Source organism: Triturus cristatus, chromosome 4_1 (assembly GCF_964204655.1).
Source record: "Triturus cristatus chromosome 4_1, aTriCri1.1, whole genome shotgun sequence".
NCBI classification, from domain to species: Eukaryota; Metazoa; Chordata; class Amphibia; order Caudata; family Salamandridae; genus Triturus; species Triturus cristatus.
This window is the reverse complement of record NC_140585.1, coordinates 1,161,663,317-1,161,677,519: the sequence shown is the minus strand read 5'-3', so window position 1 is coordinate 1,161,677,519 and position 14,203 is coordinate 1,161,663,317. Positions and strand designations below refer to the sequence as shown.

General features: G+C 44.9%; 1 protein-coding gene across 8 annotated transcripts in view; it reads left to right on the top strand.

Moving 5' to 3' along the window:
* BRD4 (bromodomain containing 4) overlaps positions 1-14,203 on the top strand; it is a 1,415,251-nt gene that overhangs the window by 484,419 nt on the left and 916,629 nt on the right. For all 8 annotated transcript variants that reach the window (XM_085654329.1, XM_085654330.1, XM_085654326.1 and 5 more), the window contains one exon: positions 9,329-9,600. In XM_085654329.1, coding sequence (XP_085510455.1) covers positions 9,329-9,600 — 272 coding nt within the window. The remainder of the gene's footprint in view (positions 1-9,328; positions 9,601-14,203) is intronic.

Here is a 14,203-nt window from a genome sequence, read left to right as displayed (position 1 = left end):
GAGGCACAAGACTTAGAGTGGCATGATCTTGACACCGAATTAGACACCAAGACGCCGAGTAGACACATGCCTTCGAGGCCTTCACCGCCAGACGACATAGGTTGCAGAGACATATGGAGTGAAACTGGAGGAGGAGAAGCCCAAGGCATGTTTTCTCCTGGAAACTCTGCTACCTCAGTAGACAAAGAGTCAATTCCTGCCCATGCTCCCTAGTGTGTTGGACCAGGGCAGAGAGGCTTTCAGGGAGCCAGCTGTATGTAAATCAGTGACCCCCAAGGACAGAAAAGAAGTACAAGCACTCCTCAAAGGACCTTGCATACATCCATCGATCAGTGCCAGCTGATTCAATAATAACAGCAACGGCCAGGAAAAGGGCCAATGTACCCACAAATCCCGGACCACCTCCAGACAAGGAGAGTAGTAAGATGGACCTCATGGGGAGATAAGTCGAACGGAGTGCAGTGATGCAATGGTGCATCGCCAACTCAAACGCTCTAATCAACAGGCATGCATACCAACACTGAGAGGAAGTGGGGCAACTTCTAAAACTTCTACCTGCACAGTACCAGCAAAGGGCAGCCCACCTGGTAGAGGAAGGGAAAAACATGGCGAACACATGTTTGAAGTCGGCCTTGGATGCGGCGGAGACGTCCAGCAGGCAAATTATATTGTGTTGACAGAAGGCACGCATGGCTCAGGAATTCAGGCTTCAAGCCGGAGGTTCAGAACAACATTCTGAAAACTCCCTTCAACGGAGAGCAACTTTTGGGAAAGCCGGTTGACGACAAGTTGACTCAGCTCAAGAAGGACAAGACAGCGAGGTCCATAGGAGCACTGCAGTTCAGAGGGATGAGAAGGGGTACACCCTCAAGAAGGCCAAATGATAGGGGACGCAACCTACCTAGTACATCTCACCAAACCTTCCAACAAGGTCATCAAGGAAACGACCGGGACCAGCAGCAGCAGGGACCGCAGAAGAACTGTCAGTACCAGCCACGAGGCCAATTCTTTGGACGGCGTTCAAACGGACGAGGACAGGCACGGAGAGGAGGGCAGCAACCCAACTCCAAGTGACTTTGCCGTAAGGCAAACGCCTACCCTAACAACACCTCTAGGGAGGGCATCAAAACAGAAGACAAAACCAAAACCTGATTTTACAAAACAAACAGTTCCTCGAACATATAACACCAGTTGGAGGCAGAATAAGGGACTTCCTCCAGGAATGGAGGACGGTCACAACGGACAAATGGCTACTAAACATCATACAATACGGCTACTGTATAGAGCTAGAGAAACAACCTCCAAACAGAAGACCAAGTAATAAGGTGCACTCAGCAAAGGAACTTTTGCTCTTGCTACTAGAAGCGCAGGAACTGCTCAACAAGGAGGCAATAGAAATAGTGCCGTACAAGGAAAGGAACAAGGGGGTCTACTCCACATACTTCCTTGTACCAAAAGTGCATGAAACACTAAGACCTATTCTAGATCTAAGGTTCTTAAACAAGTTCATAAGGACACAAAGATTCAAAATGACATCTCTTCAAGAGGCAATACCCCAGATACAGGAGGGGGATTACATGGCAACTATAGACTTAACACTTACACATCCCCATCAACAAAGAACACAAACGCCTACTAAGGTTGGTCATCAACCAAACTTACTACCAGTTCGCAGTACTAGTATTCGGACTCAAATCTGCACCAGGGGTGTTCACAAAGTGCCTAGCAGCAGCAGTAGCAGCGCGCCTAAGGAGGCAAGGGATACACGTATACCCCTACCTCAACGACTGGCTCATAAAAGCAATCTCTTACAGCCAATGCAAACAACACATCCAGCAGGTGATAAAAACACTAATCCAGCTGGGTTTTTCAATCCATTGGGGAAAATCTTCAATAGAACTGGGACAGGTGAAGATATTCTTAGGAGCAGAGATAAACACCATACAGGGCAAGGTGTTCCCCAGCACAAAGAGAACCTTGGCAATACTGACGGAGACACGTCTTAACCGCAGGGGACAAGCTTTGACAGTGAGGATAGTGAGCAAGCTAATGGGAATGATGGCGTCATGCATACACCTGGTCCCAAATATTCGCCTCCACATGAGACCGTTCCAGGAATGAATACAGCAGCAATGGTCACAGGCAACAGGGAGTTGGGAAGATCTAGTGGTTGTCACACATGCGGTGCATCAGGAAATAGCGTGGTGGAACAAGGAAAACATATCACAGGGGAAACTGTTCACACAGCCAACTCCAACAATGACCATCAGAACAGATGCCTCCCAGCTGGGGAGGGACGCGCACATGAACAAACTCAAAGTGAGGGGGTTATGGTCGCAGCAGGTTGCGGTCAAACACATCAACTACCAGGCAGTCCTTTCAGAAGCGCCAGAGGGGCAGAGCCCAGCATCAATCCTCGTCGGGGACCAAAGGCCCGGCCGGGTCGAAGCCCTGAAAGGTCACTTCCCCCTCGTCCGTTACCCGCTCCGGTGGGGGGGAAGTATTCAATTCTACCTGGCAGAGTGGAGGACAATAACTCAGGACAAGTGGGTGCTGAATATTGTTTGCAATGGATACAGTCTTCGTTTCACCAGCCCGCCTCCTCAGATTCCACCAGTGCGCTTTCCCTACATGGTGCGGGAGCTCCAGGGGGAGGCGGACGTTCTGTTAAGGAAGAAGGCGATAGAAACTGTTCCTTTGAGGCAAAGAGGAAAAGGCCTTTACTCCAGGTTCTTTCTCGTCAGAAAAAAGGACAAGAACGAGTTCAGGTCTATTCTAGATCTGCGTCAAGCAAACAAGTGGATCCGCAGAGAAAAGTTCCGTATGTTGTCCCTGCATCAGATTTACCCTCAGTTGCATCGAGGAGACTGGCTGTGCGCCATAGATCTGCAGGACGCTTACTTTCATGTGCCGATCGCACCAAAGCATCGCAAGTTCCTGAGGTTTCTGGTAGGCAACAACCATTACACAGTACTCCCGTTTGGTCTGAAGTCTGCCCCACGGACGTTCTCCAAGTGCATGGCAGTGATGGCAGCACACTTGCGGAAGAACAAAGTGTTTGTGTATCCATACCTGGACGATAGGTTGATCAAAGCTTCCACGTACCAGGCAGCCCAGTGTCACTTCAACAGGACAGCTGCCTTGCTTCATCGCCTGGGGCTACACATCAACATGTCAGTCAGTGCCGATCCCTGTGCAGTGTCTCCAGTACTTGGGGGCCTCAGTCAATACCTTGAATGCAAGCGTGTGTCCTTCGGAGGAGAGGCGCTTATCGATCCGTGGGAAGGCCCTGCACCTCCTCGCAGCCCACTCTCCTACAGTGAGGACGGTGTCCTCCTTACTGGGGTCGATGGCTTCCTGCATCTTTCTCACCCCCAATGCACGTCTGCATATGCGGCCCCTGCAGGAGTGTCTGGAGGATCAATGGGACCAGAGGCGGGGGCGTTGGGAGGACACGATTCATCTGTCCCAACACGCTCTCCAGTCTCTGAAATGGTGGTGCTCCTCAGAGAATGTTTGCAAGGGGACTCCCTTTCACAAGGATATTCCGGTCCAGACCATAGTGACCGATGCGTCTCTCCAGGGCTGGGGAGCGCATTCGGGCCCTCTTCAGATTCAGGGGATATGGTCACAGACGGAGATGACTTACCACATCAACTTTTTGGAACTCAGAGCAGTACACTTGGCCCTGAAGGCGTTCCATCCCTCCTTCACGACGAACTCCCTGCTAGTTCAGACGGACAATACTACTACCATGTATTACCTCAACAAGCAGGGGGGCTCCCGTTCACGCACGCTGTCTCGGGAGGCACAGACGATCTGGAATTGGCTGGTGGCCAGGAACCTCACGATCACGGCAACCCATCTGCCGGGAGTGCAGAATGCCCAACCCGATGCGCTCAGCAGGCTCGTTCAAGAAAATCACGAGTGGGTGCTAAACGACGACGTGCTAAGAGACGTCTTCGCAGAGTGGGGCACTCCGGACATCGATCTGTTCGCTACGGCAGAAAACAGCAAAAGCCGCGACTTGGCGTCCAGGTACTACCAACCAGGGACACTGGGGAATGCCCTATGGATCAGCTGGTCCAACAGCTTTCTCTACGCCTTTCCACCCATTCCCCTGATTCCGGCGGTGCTGATCAAGCTGTCGCAATCCAGAGCCAGGATGATCCTGATTGCTCCGGAGTGGCCGAGGCAATGGTGGTTCACCGACCTTCTTCACCGGTCTGTTCTGCCACACCGGCGCCTGCCGTGTCGGCCGGACCTTCTCACGAAGTTCGGAGGACAGATGGTTCACCCCAATCTCTCGTCCTTGAGTTTGGCAGCATGGCTCCTGAGCTAGTACAGTATGGACACTTGAACCTACCTCAGGACTGTATGGAGATCTTGAAAGAGGCGAAGAGACCATCTACGAGGACTTCTTACGCCTATAAGTGGAAGAGATTCTGTTTATGGTGCAAGGCGAAGGACATTGACCCTACATCCTGTAAAGAAGATGTTATTTTGCCTTATCTGCTGCAGTTAGCTCAATCTGGGCTTAATTTTCAGTCTATTAAAGTTCATCTCACAGCTTTGACTGCGTATAGAAAGGGCCCTTCCCAAACCTCATTTTTTCAAATCCCTGTGATTAAAGATTTTTTGGAGGGTTTGCGTAAGGTGTTTTCCCCCTGTTAGACGACCTTCTCCACCATGGGAATTGAACGTGGTGGTGTCCAGATTGATGAGGGAGTCTTTTGAGCCTATTCATAAGGCTTCTCTGCAGCATTTGTCCTGGAAGGCCGCCTTCCTTGTGGCCATTACATCGGCCAGGAGAGTAAGTGAGATTCAGGCTCTGTGTTGTCAAGAGCCGTATACTGTATTCCATGCTTCTAAAGTGGTAATGCGTACTCATCCTACATTTTTGCCTAAAGTGATATCTGATTTTCATGTAAATCAAATGATAACTTTGCCTACATTTTTTCAGCATCCCTCCTCTCCGGCGGAGAGGTCTCTGCATTCGCTAGATGTGCGTAGGGTGTTGAAATTCTATCTAGATAAAACAAAAGACATCCGCAGGTCGGATCAACTGTTTGTGAATTATGGTTCAGTGAGAACTGGTCTAGCTACCTCAAAACAGTCCATCTCCAGATGGATTGTGTCCTGTATTCAGCTTTGTTATCAGAAAGCTAATAAGACGTTAGGGGGTAAGCCTACAGCGCATTCGACTAGGGGCAAAGCGGCAACTACAGCTTTGCTTAGGAATGTTCCAATTGCTGTCATTTGTAAGGCTGCCACCTGGAAGTCGGTCCATACGTTTACAAAGCATTACTGCCTGGACTCTGATGCTAGGGCAGATGCGCAGGTTGGACAGGCTTCGCTGAGGAATTTGTTTGCACAGTAATTTGTTGGTGTTTGGTTTTTACTCCACCGCTGTTTGTTGGTTGGGATGGTCTTGCCATTCTATTCATAGATTATGACTATACACAGAGATCCCCTACTACAGAAGGAGTAGTTTCTTACCTGTAACTCCAGTTCTGTAGTAGGGGTATCTCTGTTATAGTCATAAGCGACCCTCCCTCCTCCCCGGTGGAGTAACCTGACAGTATCAGGCCTGTTGTTATACACCTTCAAAAAGAACTGAAAGTAACTTGCTTTGGCTGTGCATCCTGGGATACCGGGGGTCTCTGGAGAGTTCCTTAAAGGCACGGCATCCCTTTAGCAGACACATAATGACAGCCTATAGGGCTTGTCTGTCCACCCCTTCCTCTCTATTGTTTAAAGGGATTTTGGTGAAGGGAGTGTGATACAATAAAGGAACATGTCCGATGTGAATAAAAATGACATTTAAACTTTATTTTGGCTTTTGTGTTCACTTCAGAGGAAGTGTTGGCCAGTGCAGCCATGTTGTTATTGGGCTGTATTATTTTGTCTGTCTCTTAAGTGTCTTTGCAGGTTTGCAAATGCAGGACAGCTTAAGAGATATTTTGATTGCTCCGGGGTCCCCGCACATGGGCGGGACTATTCTTAGATTATGACTATAACAGAGATACCCCTACTACAGAACTGGAGTTACAGGTAAGAAACTACTCCTTCCATAACGGATAGTCTGGCAACTGTTGCATTTCTACAACGAAAAATAAATTGTCATCCAAAGACTCCAAACCATGGTAAAATGGTAGTCTAACTACAGAAAGACGTAACCTGAGATTAGCGGAGATCCTGCCTGTCCCTTGAACACCCCAAACATTTGAGAACAACAAGGAATGCATACTACAAATGTATCAGAAGGTCAAGAACTAACTTCCTTAGAAACCAACTAGAACAAGCTAGAAACAGACCAAAAAAACTATTTGAACTCGTTAAACTACAATCAAATGGCCTTCCCAACCCTCCCCAAGCTGGATCCATTTCAACATCTAGCTGCGAGGAGTTTGCCTTCTTCCTTGAGAAGACGGAAAACTTGAATATAGACTTGCAGAGGACTTTGGAGCATCGTCCTCTTACCTATCTCCTCCCCTCCCTGATGGCATTACTCACATGTCCACCTGGACTCACCCTCAAAAACAACACTGATGGACTTCCTTCAAAATCTTTGATGAAGGCGCCATTCACAAAATCCTAGCAGCACTGAAACCCTCAAATCACTTTAACGACCCTCTTCCCCCCCAACGTCTTCAATAAGATCAAATCATTGTTACTCCCACTTTGAACCAAGATTATTAATGCCTCTTTACTTCAAGGCATTATCCCTGATTGCCTAAAGTCGGGGCAGATGTCCCCATCCTAAAACACACATCAGCAGACCACATGGACCTAAATAACTTCCGCCCGATCTCCAACATTCCAACTCTGGCAAAGCTCCTGAAAAAATGTGTTCATATACAGCTCTGTAACCACATTGAACAATTCTGCCTTCTGGACCATTTCCAATCTGGCTTCCGCCCGGGGCACAGCACCAAATCAGTTCTGACACACATAATGGACGATGTGTTAAAAATGTTGGACCAAAATCAATCTTGCCTGTTAATCCTCTTTGACCTGTCTTGGCATTCGATACAATTAAACACGACAACTTACTAGAACTTTTGAAGCAGAGAATGGGCTTATCAGGGTCTTCCTAAACTGGTCCACCTAGTTTCTCCGAAACCGAACTCAGAGATGCAAGGTTAATCAGTCCCTATCTAAGACCACTTTGGTCACAGTAGCGGTCTTGCAGGGTTCCTCCCTCTCAACCAATTTCCTTAACTTGTTCATGGAGCCTCTAACCGAATTTCTGAGTTTATCCAACATCCACTACCCCATGTAGACAGACGATACCAAACTAGACCTGAAAGTCTCCTCCTCTGAAGACATCAGATCCCTTAATTTAACTTTATAGAAAACCCAATGCTGGCTGGCAGACCACCACCTTAAACTAAACACCCCCAAAACCGAATTCCTACTAATCGCTCTATCCAACCAGTCCCCCATCATTGAGGAATGGCTGAATCCAGTAACAGCCCTCAATTGCCTGTCCCAAGTTATCGATTCAGCGAAATCACTGTGATTAACTCTTGACAAGAGCCTTAATATGCAGAAGCATATCAGCACTGCCACCAAAGGAGCAAACCTACAAATGGACAATTTGCAAAAACTAAAATCCTTCCTCCCGCCAGTGACTTCAAATCTGCAGTGCAATCCTTAGTACTCCCTAGGTTAGATTATGGAAGTGCAGCGACTACTCCTCTCAGGCTTCATTTCATTCTGTCGCTAGACTCATCACGGGATTAAAAAGAAACAGTCACATTTCCCCTGTCTTTAAATCTCTCAACTGGCTCCCTTATGAAGCAAAGAATCAGTTAAAATTCGCCTACATGACCCATAACGCCCTATGTTTCAGTACCCCAAGATACCTTGCTTAGAAGTTGGAACTCTCTGGTGGCCTCAGATCTTCCAGAAGCTCCAGCACTTAATTGTTGACACCACAGAGATTCTCTAAACAAGAAAACCTACAACTGAGCTTCCTCTGGGATCGGCCCGAGAATCTGGAACTCCCCCTGAAACCAGACTGAGTCCCTCAACTGTTTCCTTCAAGAAATAAGTTAAAACAGTACTCATGAACACATTTATGCCCTAGATCCTATGATATCCTCTCCCTGTACCTCTACTGACTCATCAATTACTCTCATGACTACTCCTTGTTGTTATTGTTTCGATGATTTTCTTAAGGTTATTGTGTTTGTACTACAGTATCCATTTGTATCTATACTTTGTGCTGATCTTTCACATATCTTGGGAACCTTGTTTGTTTCCATTTGTCTCTGCTCTCTGAACATGTGTAAAGTGTTCTGATAATTGCATGGGTCATGTTCGTGCTATATAAAACATTTACAATGAATAAAATAAACCCGTTTTCTGTTGGAGCTCTGTGTCTGGGGGAACAGGCAATTTTGAAAGCAACTGACATAAGGTCTCCCCACATCATTTCTGGAGCCCAATGGCCACAGTGTGAATCCGGACCACACCACCTGATAGAATGCTGAAGTACTGATGAAAGTTTCCGGATTCAGTCTGATGCCTGCAGAACATTCAAACGATTAGGATTCTGCTTCTAGATAGTCTCCACCAGAAAGAGTTACCCAGTGCTTAATTTGAGACAGTGTTTGCCGGTGACGGTGGAGAGCAAAAGAGAAAAACAAAAGAGAAACGAGTAGGAAGAAAAAGCTGAACAAACGTCGCAAAGGAAGAAAGCAGGAATTTGCAAAAGTAAGATAGAGGCATGGAGTGTCTGGTAGTGGATTAAAGAGGTACAAGGTGGATTCCAGACTACATAGTCTTGGTATTCAGCACACTGGTGCAAGCCACGTGTTTCTGACGAGCTTTGGGCAACTGCACTCATTCTTTTATTAGTGAAACACTGGTGTTACCCAGGATACACACTGCTCTATCAATTTACTTTTGGTGCTCTGTGCCTGGGGGCACAGACAATCTTGTAAGTTACTGACAGCGTGCGGAACTGGTGCGTTTTTAGGACCCGCACTTCACTTTCAGAGGGGATGGTGTCGGTGCGGATCCACACTGTGCCACCTTTTGGCATTCAGAACTACTATGGTAAACCTTTTGGATCCACTCTGACGCCTGGGGAATATCCTAATGGTTTGGAATCTGCAACTAGATTGTCTCTACAAGAAAGAGCATAACTGAATGTAAGTAACTTGTTCAATATGTAATTGTTTGTAAATTGAATTTGCTGCTTTTCTTGTGAGACTCTTGCAAGAAAGGGGATGTATTTAGTACAAAATGTGCTTCATACTTCCAAATTGTAGATTTTTGTGCAACTGATTAGCTGTTTTGTGTTCTTTCATTTCAGTTGTAAACCCCAAATTGAGTGGTGCAGCAGTACCGAATGTCACCCGTGCATCTCCCCCACCTCAGATACGAGCACCTGTCCAGAATATAACACCTGTCCAGGCAACCCAAGCCTTTCCTCAAGTCACCACAGATGTCATTCAGAAACCTGTTATGACTGCTGTGCCCCCTCCTCAACCAACTGCGCCTCCACCACAACCTCCAGCTCCCTCAGCACCTCCGTCAATTCCAACCCACACGTCTGTTATCCCATCCACAACACAACCCATAAAGGTGAGTTTGTTGCCTCAAAGTGTTACTTGTTTATTGATTTGCCAAGCAATACTAATCCCCAAAAGATTTGTTGGTCAGTATTGGTAAAGCACACATTTGATTTAGTAACAAACTTGCTGAGTTTTGTATAGCAGAAAGGAATTTTTTAGAATATATAAGTATCATTTCATTTGCTCAAGTATGTCCCCAGTTGTGGCAAAAACAATCCTGAGGCATGTTCTGCTCCATTGCAAGTACACAAAGAAGTCTTCAGCATTTCCTCTTTACTTTCCGCACCTCTTAATTTATCAGTTATAGCAAACATCTTTTTTTAAAGATTATTATTGAGCTTTTTTGTTTTTACAGAGTACATGCACGCAGTGAGCATACTACTTCATTCCAATGTAATGAAATATCATAAAGCTATCTTCTCACACAATTGTCAGCCTGCAAGCTTCGAGTAAAGGCATTGTATGAACTTAAAATAGAAGATTCCAAAATACAATACCCATGGCTGAGACCTGCAAGAATACAAAAGTGGTGAGGGTTCATGAAAGGCTGACTGAAGGCCACAGGTTATTCACACTAAAGGTTTGAAGGTGGAATAGGAATTGTTATGGGGACATAATTTTACCATGTCTATTTCGTCTTCTGAGAACCGCACATAGGAGGACCCATAGGGGTAGGGAGACACTTAACAAATGAGTCACTCTCCTATCATACGTTTTCCACCTCTCACAGTAATGATTAAACCTCTCTGAGAAGGCAAAGAGATTAGGCAAGCTATGAGATGATCGTGGCCAATCTGCCCTTTAGACTAGCCCCCATAGATTCAACATCATATGCTCAAAAGGAGTTTGGAAAAGAAAGGGCAGTTACATTTCAAGGCAGTGCAGAGTTTGAGTATTTTCTATATACTGCCATAATCTATACTACCATCAAACATGGTCAGTGTCGCGTATATTGATCTGTGGTGTCTTTTGATAATGGCCCCAGATCAAGTCTAAGATGGTTAGTCATTGGGCCAGTATATCAGTCTCTTATGTCAGACCATAAACATATTTTCTCTCAACCATTCATTTTAGGTGGGTATGTCTGTAGTCTTCCATTTCCTTAGACTACACAATGTAGCTGCTGCCAGTGTCATAGCCTACCATCTTCTATGGTGGGTGTTTAAAGAGACTATGTAAAACGTCTGTCATATCATAAAAAAGTGTCATGGACGCAGAGATGGTAATGTTGATATAATGGGACATTGATACATAACCTCCAGTTTGTTGCCAGACTTGCAACTGATAGTCACAGGACCATAGAATGAGTAGGATGTCAGTCACATGCTGCGTATGTCCCAACATCTAGAGTTCAGGCTTACGTTATGTTTGCTGTTTATCATGAGACCTGTGCCAATGATGACAGATTTTGACAGAGCTAATCTTCAGCCTCGTCTCTGAGGTTTCTATATAGTAATAGATAGGACTAGCATTTATCTGGTCAGGCATGATTTGTCATTTTTTTAAATTTTATGAGCAAATGTTATTCTTGGGGGTTATAAAGAGAACCTGCAGCATTGATTCATAAAGATCTAAAACTAGACAAATGAAGTTTGCCCAAGTTATGCGGTCGTGGGAGACTTTCCACCTTAAAGTGTGTGCATTGTAATGCTGAAGCTATTGGTTTCTTCAACATTGGGAAGGAAGGAAATACATCCTCTGTCGTGGGATACTCTCCGCTATCCAACAATGGTAGAACATATGCCAGCTAATTAAGTCATCCCTTGAGGGGAAGTTCCAAGAATGATAGCGAAGAGGTAAAATTATTCCTGAACAACTCAGTTTCACAAAGAGGCCTGATTTATTGATGAATGTGTTCTGAAGTCCGAGACTGTGCAGGAAAGCTTTGCTAAAATATGTACCAGTCTCCAGGATGCTGCTTTGCAAATGTGTAAAATGAGCCTTAGGGTTACCCAGAGCGGGTTTGATCAAAAGTGATTATGCAAGAAATTATCTCTCTAGCTGTAGTTTATTTTGAAGAAACCAATCCCATTGTTTAAGGATTTCAGGAGAATACCCATGTTGTAGAAATAGAATTACAAGCATGTAATGTTTCCTCTACGCTCATCTCCTCAAACATTCTCAATGACCATTCAATAAGTCACTCATGAGCAGTGACCCCCTCCTAGACCAGTGTTAGCAGTGGAGTAGTTTGCTGACATCTCGCAGTCCGGCTTTGTGCAGGAGCAAGGGGCATTTTGATGTAGTAACCTGTAGATAATCATCTATTTGTCTATCAAATGTCAGTTGTGGAACATTGCATGTAATATGGAATTGTATATTTTAGTTCAAGCTATGTTAATCATGCAGGGGAATGGTGCTCCAGGCTCTTTCTGTTCTTTTGTTAATGTGGTCTTCTACTATCCAGAGCCACCTAGGTTTCTTTGCTGCATTATGGTTGAGGTATGATAGATGTGATATCTGGTGGGTCCTACAGTACAAAAACTCTAGGATTGGGAGTCTAAGTCCTCCATATATTGTGTTAGCATGTAATATACATTCATAGTTTACGAGCCTACCCATATAAACAATATACCAAAAAAGCCTCTGACAGTCATAATAAATCCATTGAATTTTACATCATGTAATCATTATTGATGGTTGAAAAATTTAAATGAGCCTACCCAATCGCCGGGATTAAGAACATTTTACTGTGATTCTTTGAAAGTGCAATTTTTGGTCTAAATTTATTTTATGGACCACTTAATTCAATGTTTGCCTTCAAGATTTCCACTGCAAATGGATTGCAAGTAAGTACCATTTCTGTGCTCTGTGACTTACCATTCATTATTCTGATCCTTCCAAAGCTTAACACATCCAGAATGACTTTGATAACCGCATGTGAGCATCACAGTAGGTTTTAATGGAAAGCAAGGTTAATCACTACTACCTACTGTGTTGAAGTTTGTGACCTATCCCCTCAAAGCCTTTCACTGTAGTAATTTAAACATGAACATACTGAAGAAATTAAGGCGGCCATCCATTTTGTGTCTTTACATTAAAGATTATATACACTTGATGCATTTAGAAAAACATTGGTTTTAACTCAAGAGGTAACAATGTTCTTATGTTTGCTGCATGAAGCAAATTAATAGAAGGTGCTCAGATTCTTGCCAATTAAATATATTTCGGATTTGTAGTTCGAACCGCAGATTTCTCTCCTTTACAAAATCTGCCAGTCGCCAACATGATTTGCAAATTTTCATAGTAGTGCTTTCGTGTGTCGCTGAGTGGTGCCGTGCAGCTCAGCGTTAACTTTGTTTTGCTCCTGAAGTGACGGTACTGAATCACATATAAGTGCCACTCCCATGCACCGATGTCTGTTCATTTCTTTCTGCCCCTGTTAATGCTGATCCCTTTTTTAGGTAGAGCCTGGGCAGCACGTGTGCTGCTGCGAGGCATTCAGTATTGGAGTATGGCTTTGAAGCCCCACCCACTCTCTGCCCATATTTTTAATTGGCTTGTTTCATTGTCCTTTGTAAATGCTGGCTTCCGAGTCATTATTAGGCTTGTTAGTCCCTAATTTGGTATCGCCTTGTCTGCATTTGTTACCTCCCATTATGACTGGACCTTTTACTTGACGTGTTACACGGTCTGCTCTAGCTTGACTTAAACAAAATTTTGTTTAATGATTTGCCCCTATTCCACCCACAACGTCGCAGCAATCTGCCCACCTTTATTTTATTTACTAATGGCGGTCTGCTTTTAGCAGCCGCGTTCCTTTCTTTCTTTCTTTCTTTATTTATTTTAGCAGCACTGTCACATTAAGTATAGCGGCTGTGCTTAATTATTTTTTTTCTCTCAACTGTTTTTATTAGTTTCCAAGTTTGCATTCAAACATTTCCCGTACTCTGTGATGGTCTCTCTGGTTAATAAATAATACAGATAACATATAAGAAGCATTTAGTACAGTTTTGCCCTTGCGTTTTACCCCAACATAAACCCATGTAAACCCCTTCCCCTGCTCCCCCCTCTGAACACCTTAAGCATAACTGTGGTACATGAATGTGTTCCTGTTGGAGTATTAGCGCATTAACTGCGTAGGTCGCCCCGGTATTCAATCATATTGCCGCTCCACCTTGACTCCTCACACCCCCACCTCCCCCCCAACACACACACACAAGCTATTTGTTCCATTGTGACTGCCCGCCATAGCCTGGCATGCCATTATGATAGTGAGGCATGGTTGCATGCTTCCATGCCACCGCTATCGCCATTTTGGCAGCTCCCAAGCATAGCCACATCACTACTTTGTCTCCCTTCGTCTGGTATCTTAGATTGTCGCTGCACAGCCCCAATAGGATTTGTTTTATGTTTAGAATAGAGAATCCCTATATTAATTTCATTTGGGCAAGTATCTTCTTCCAGAAGGGGCATATGTGTGGGCAATCCCGCCATATATGTTTAAAGTCTCCTAGCAGTCCGCAACCTCTCTAGCACATATCTGATGTCTGGGGGAATATTTTCTCGAGTTTTGTGGGGTAAAGGTACCAGTCGTACACTAATTTATAATGTGCTTCCCTCAGTCTCATGAAGTGGTTGCACTTTGAGATATCCTGTCAAAATCGTGACCA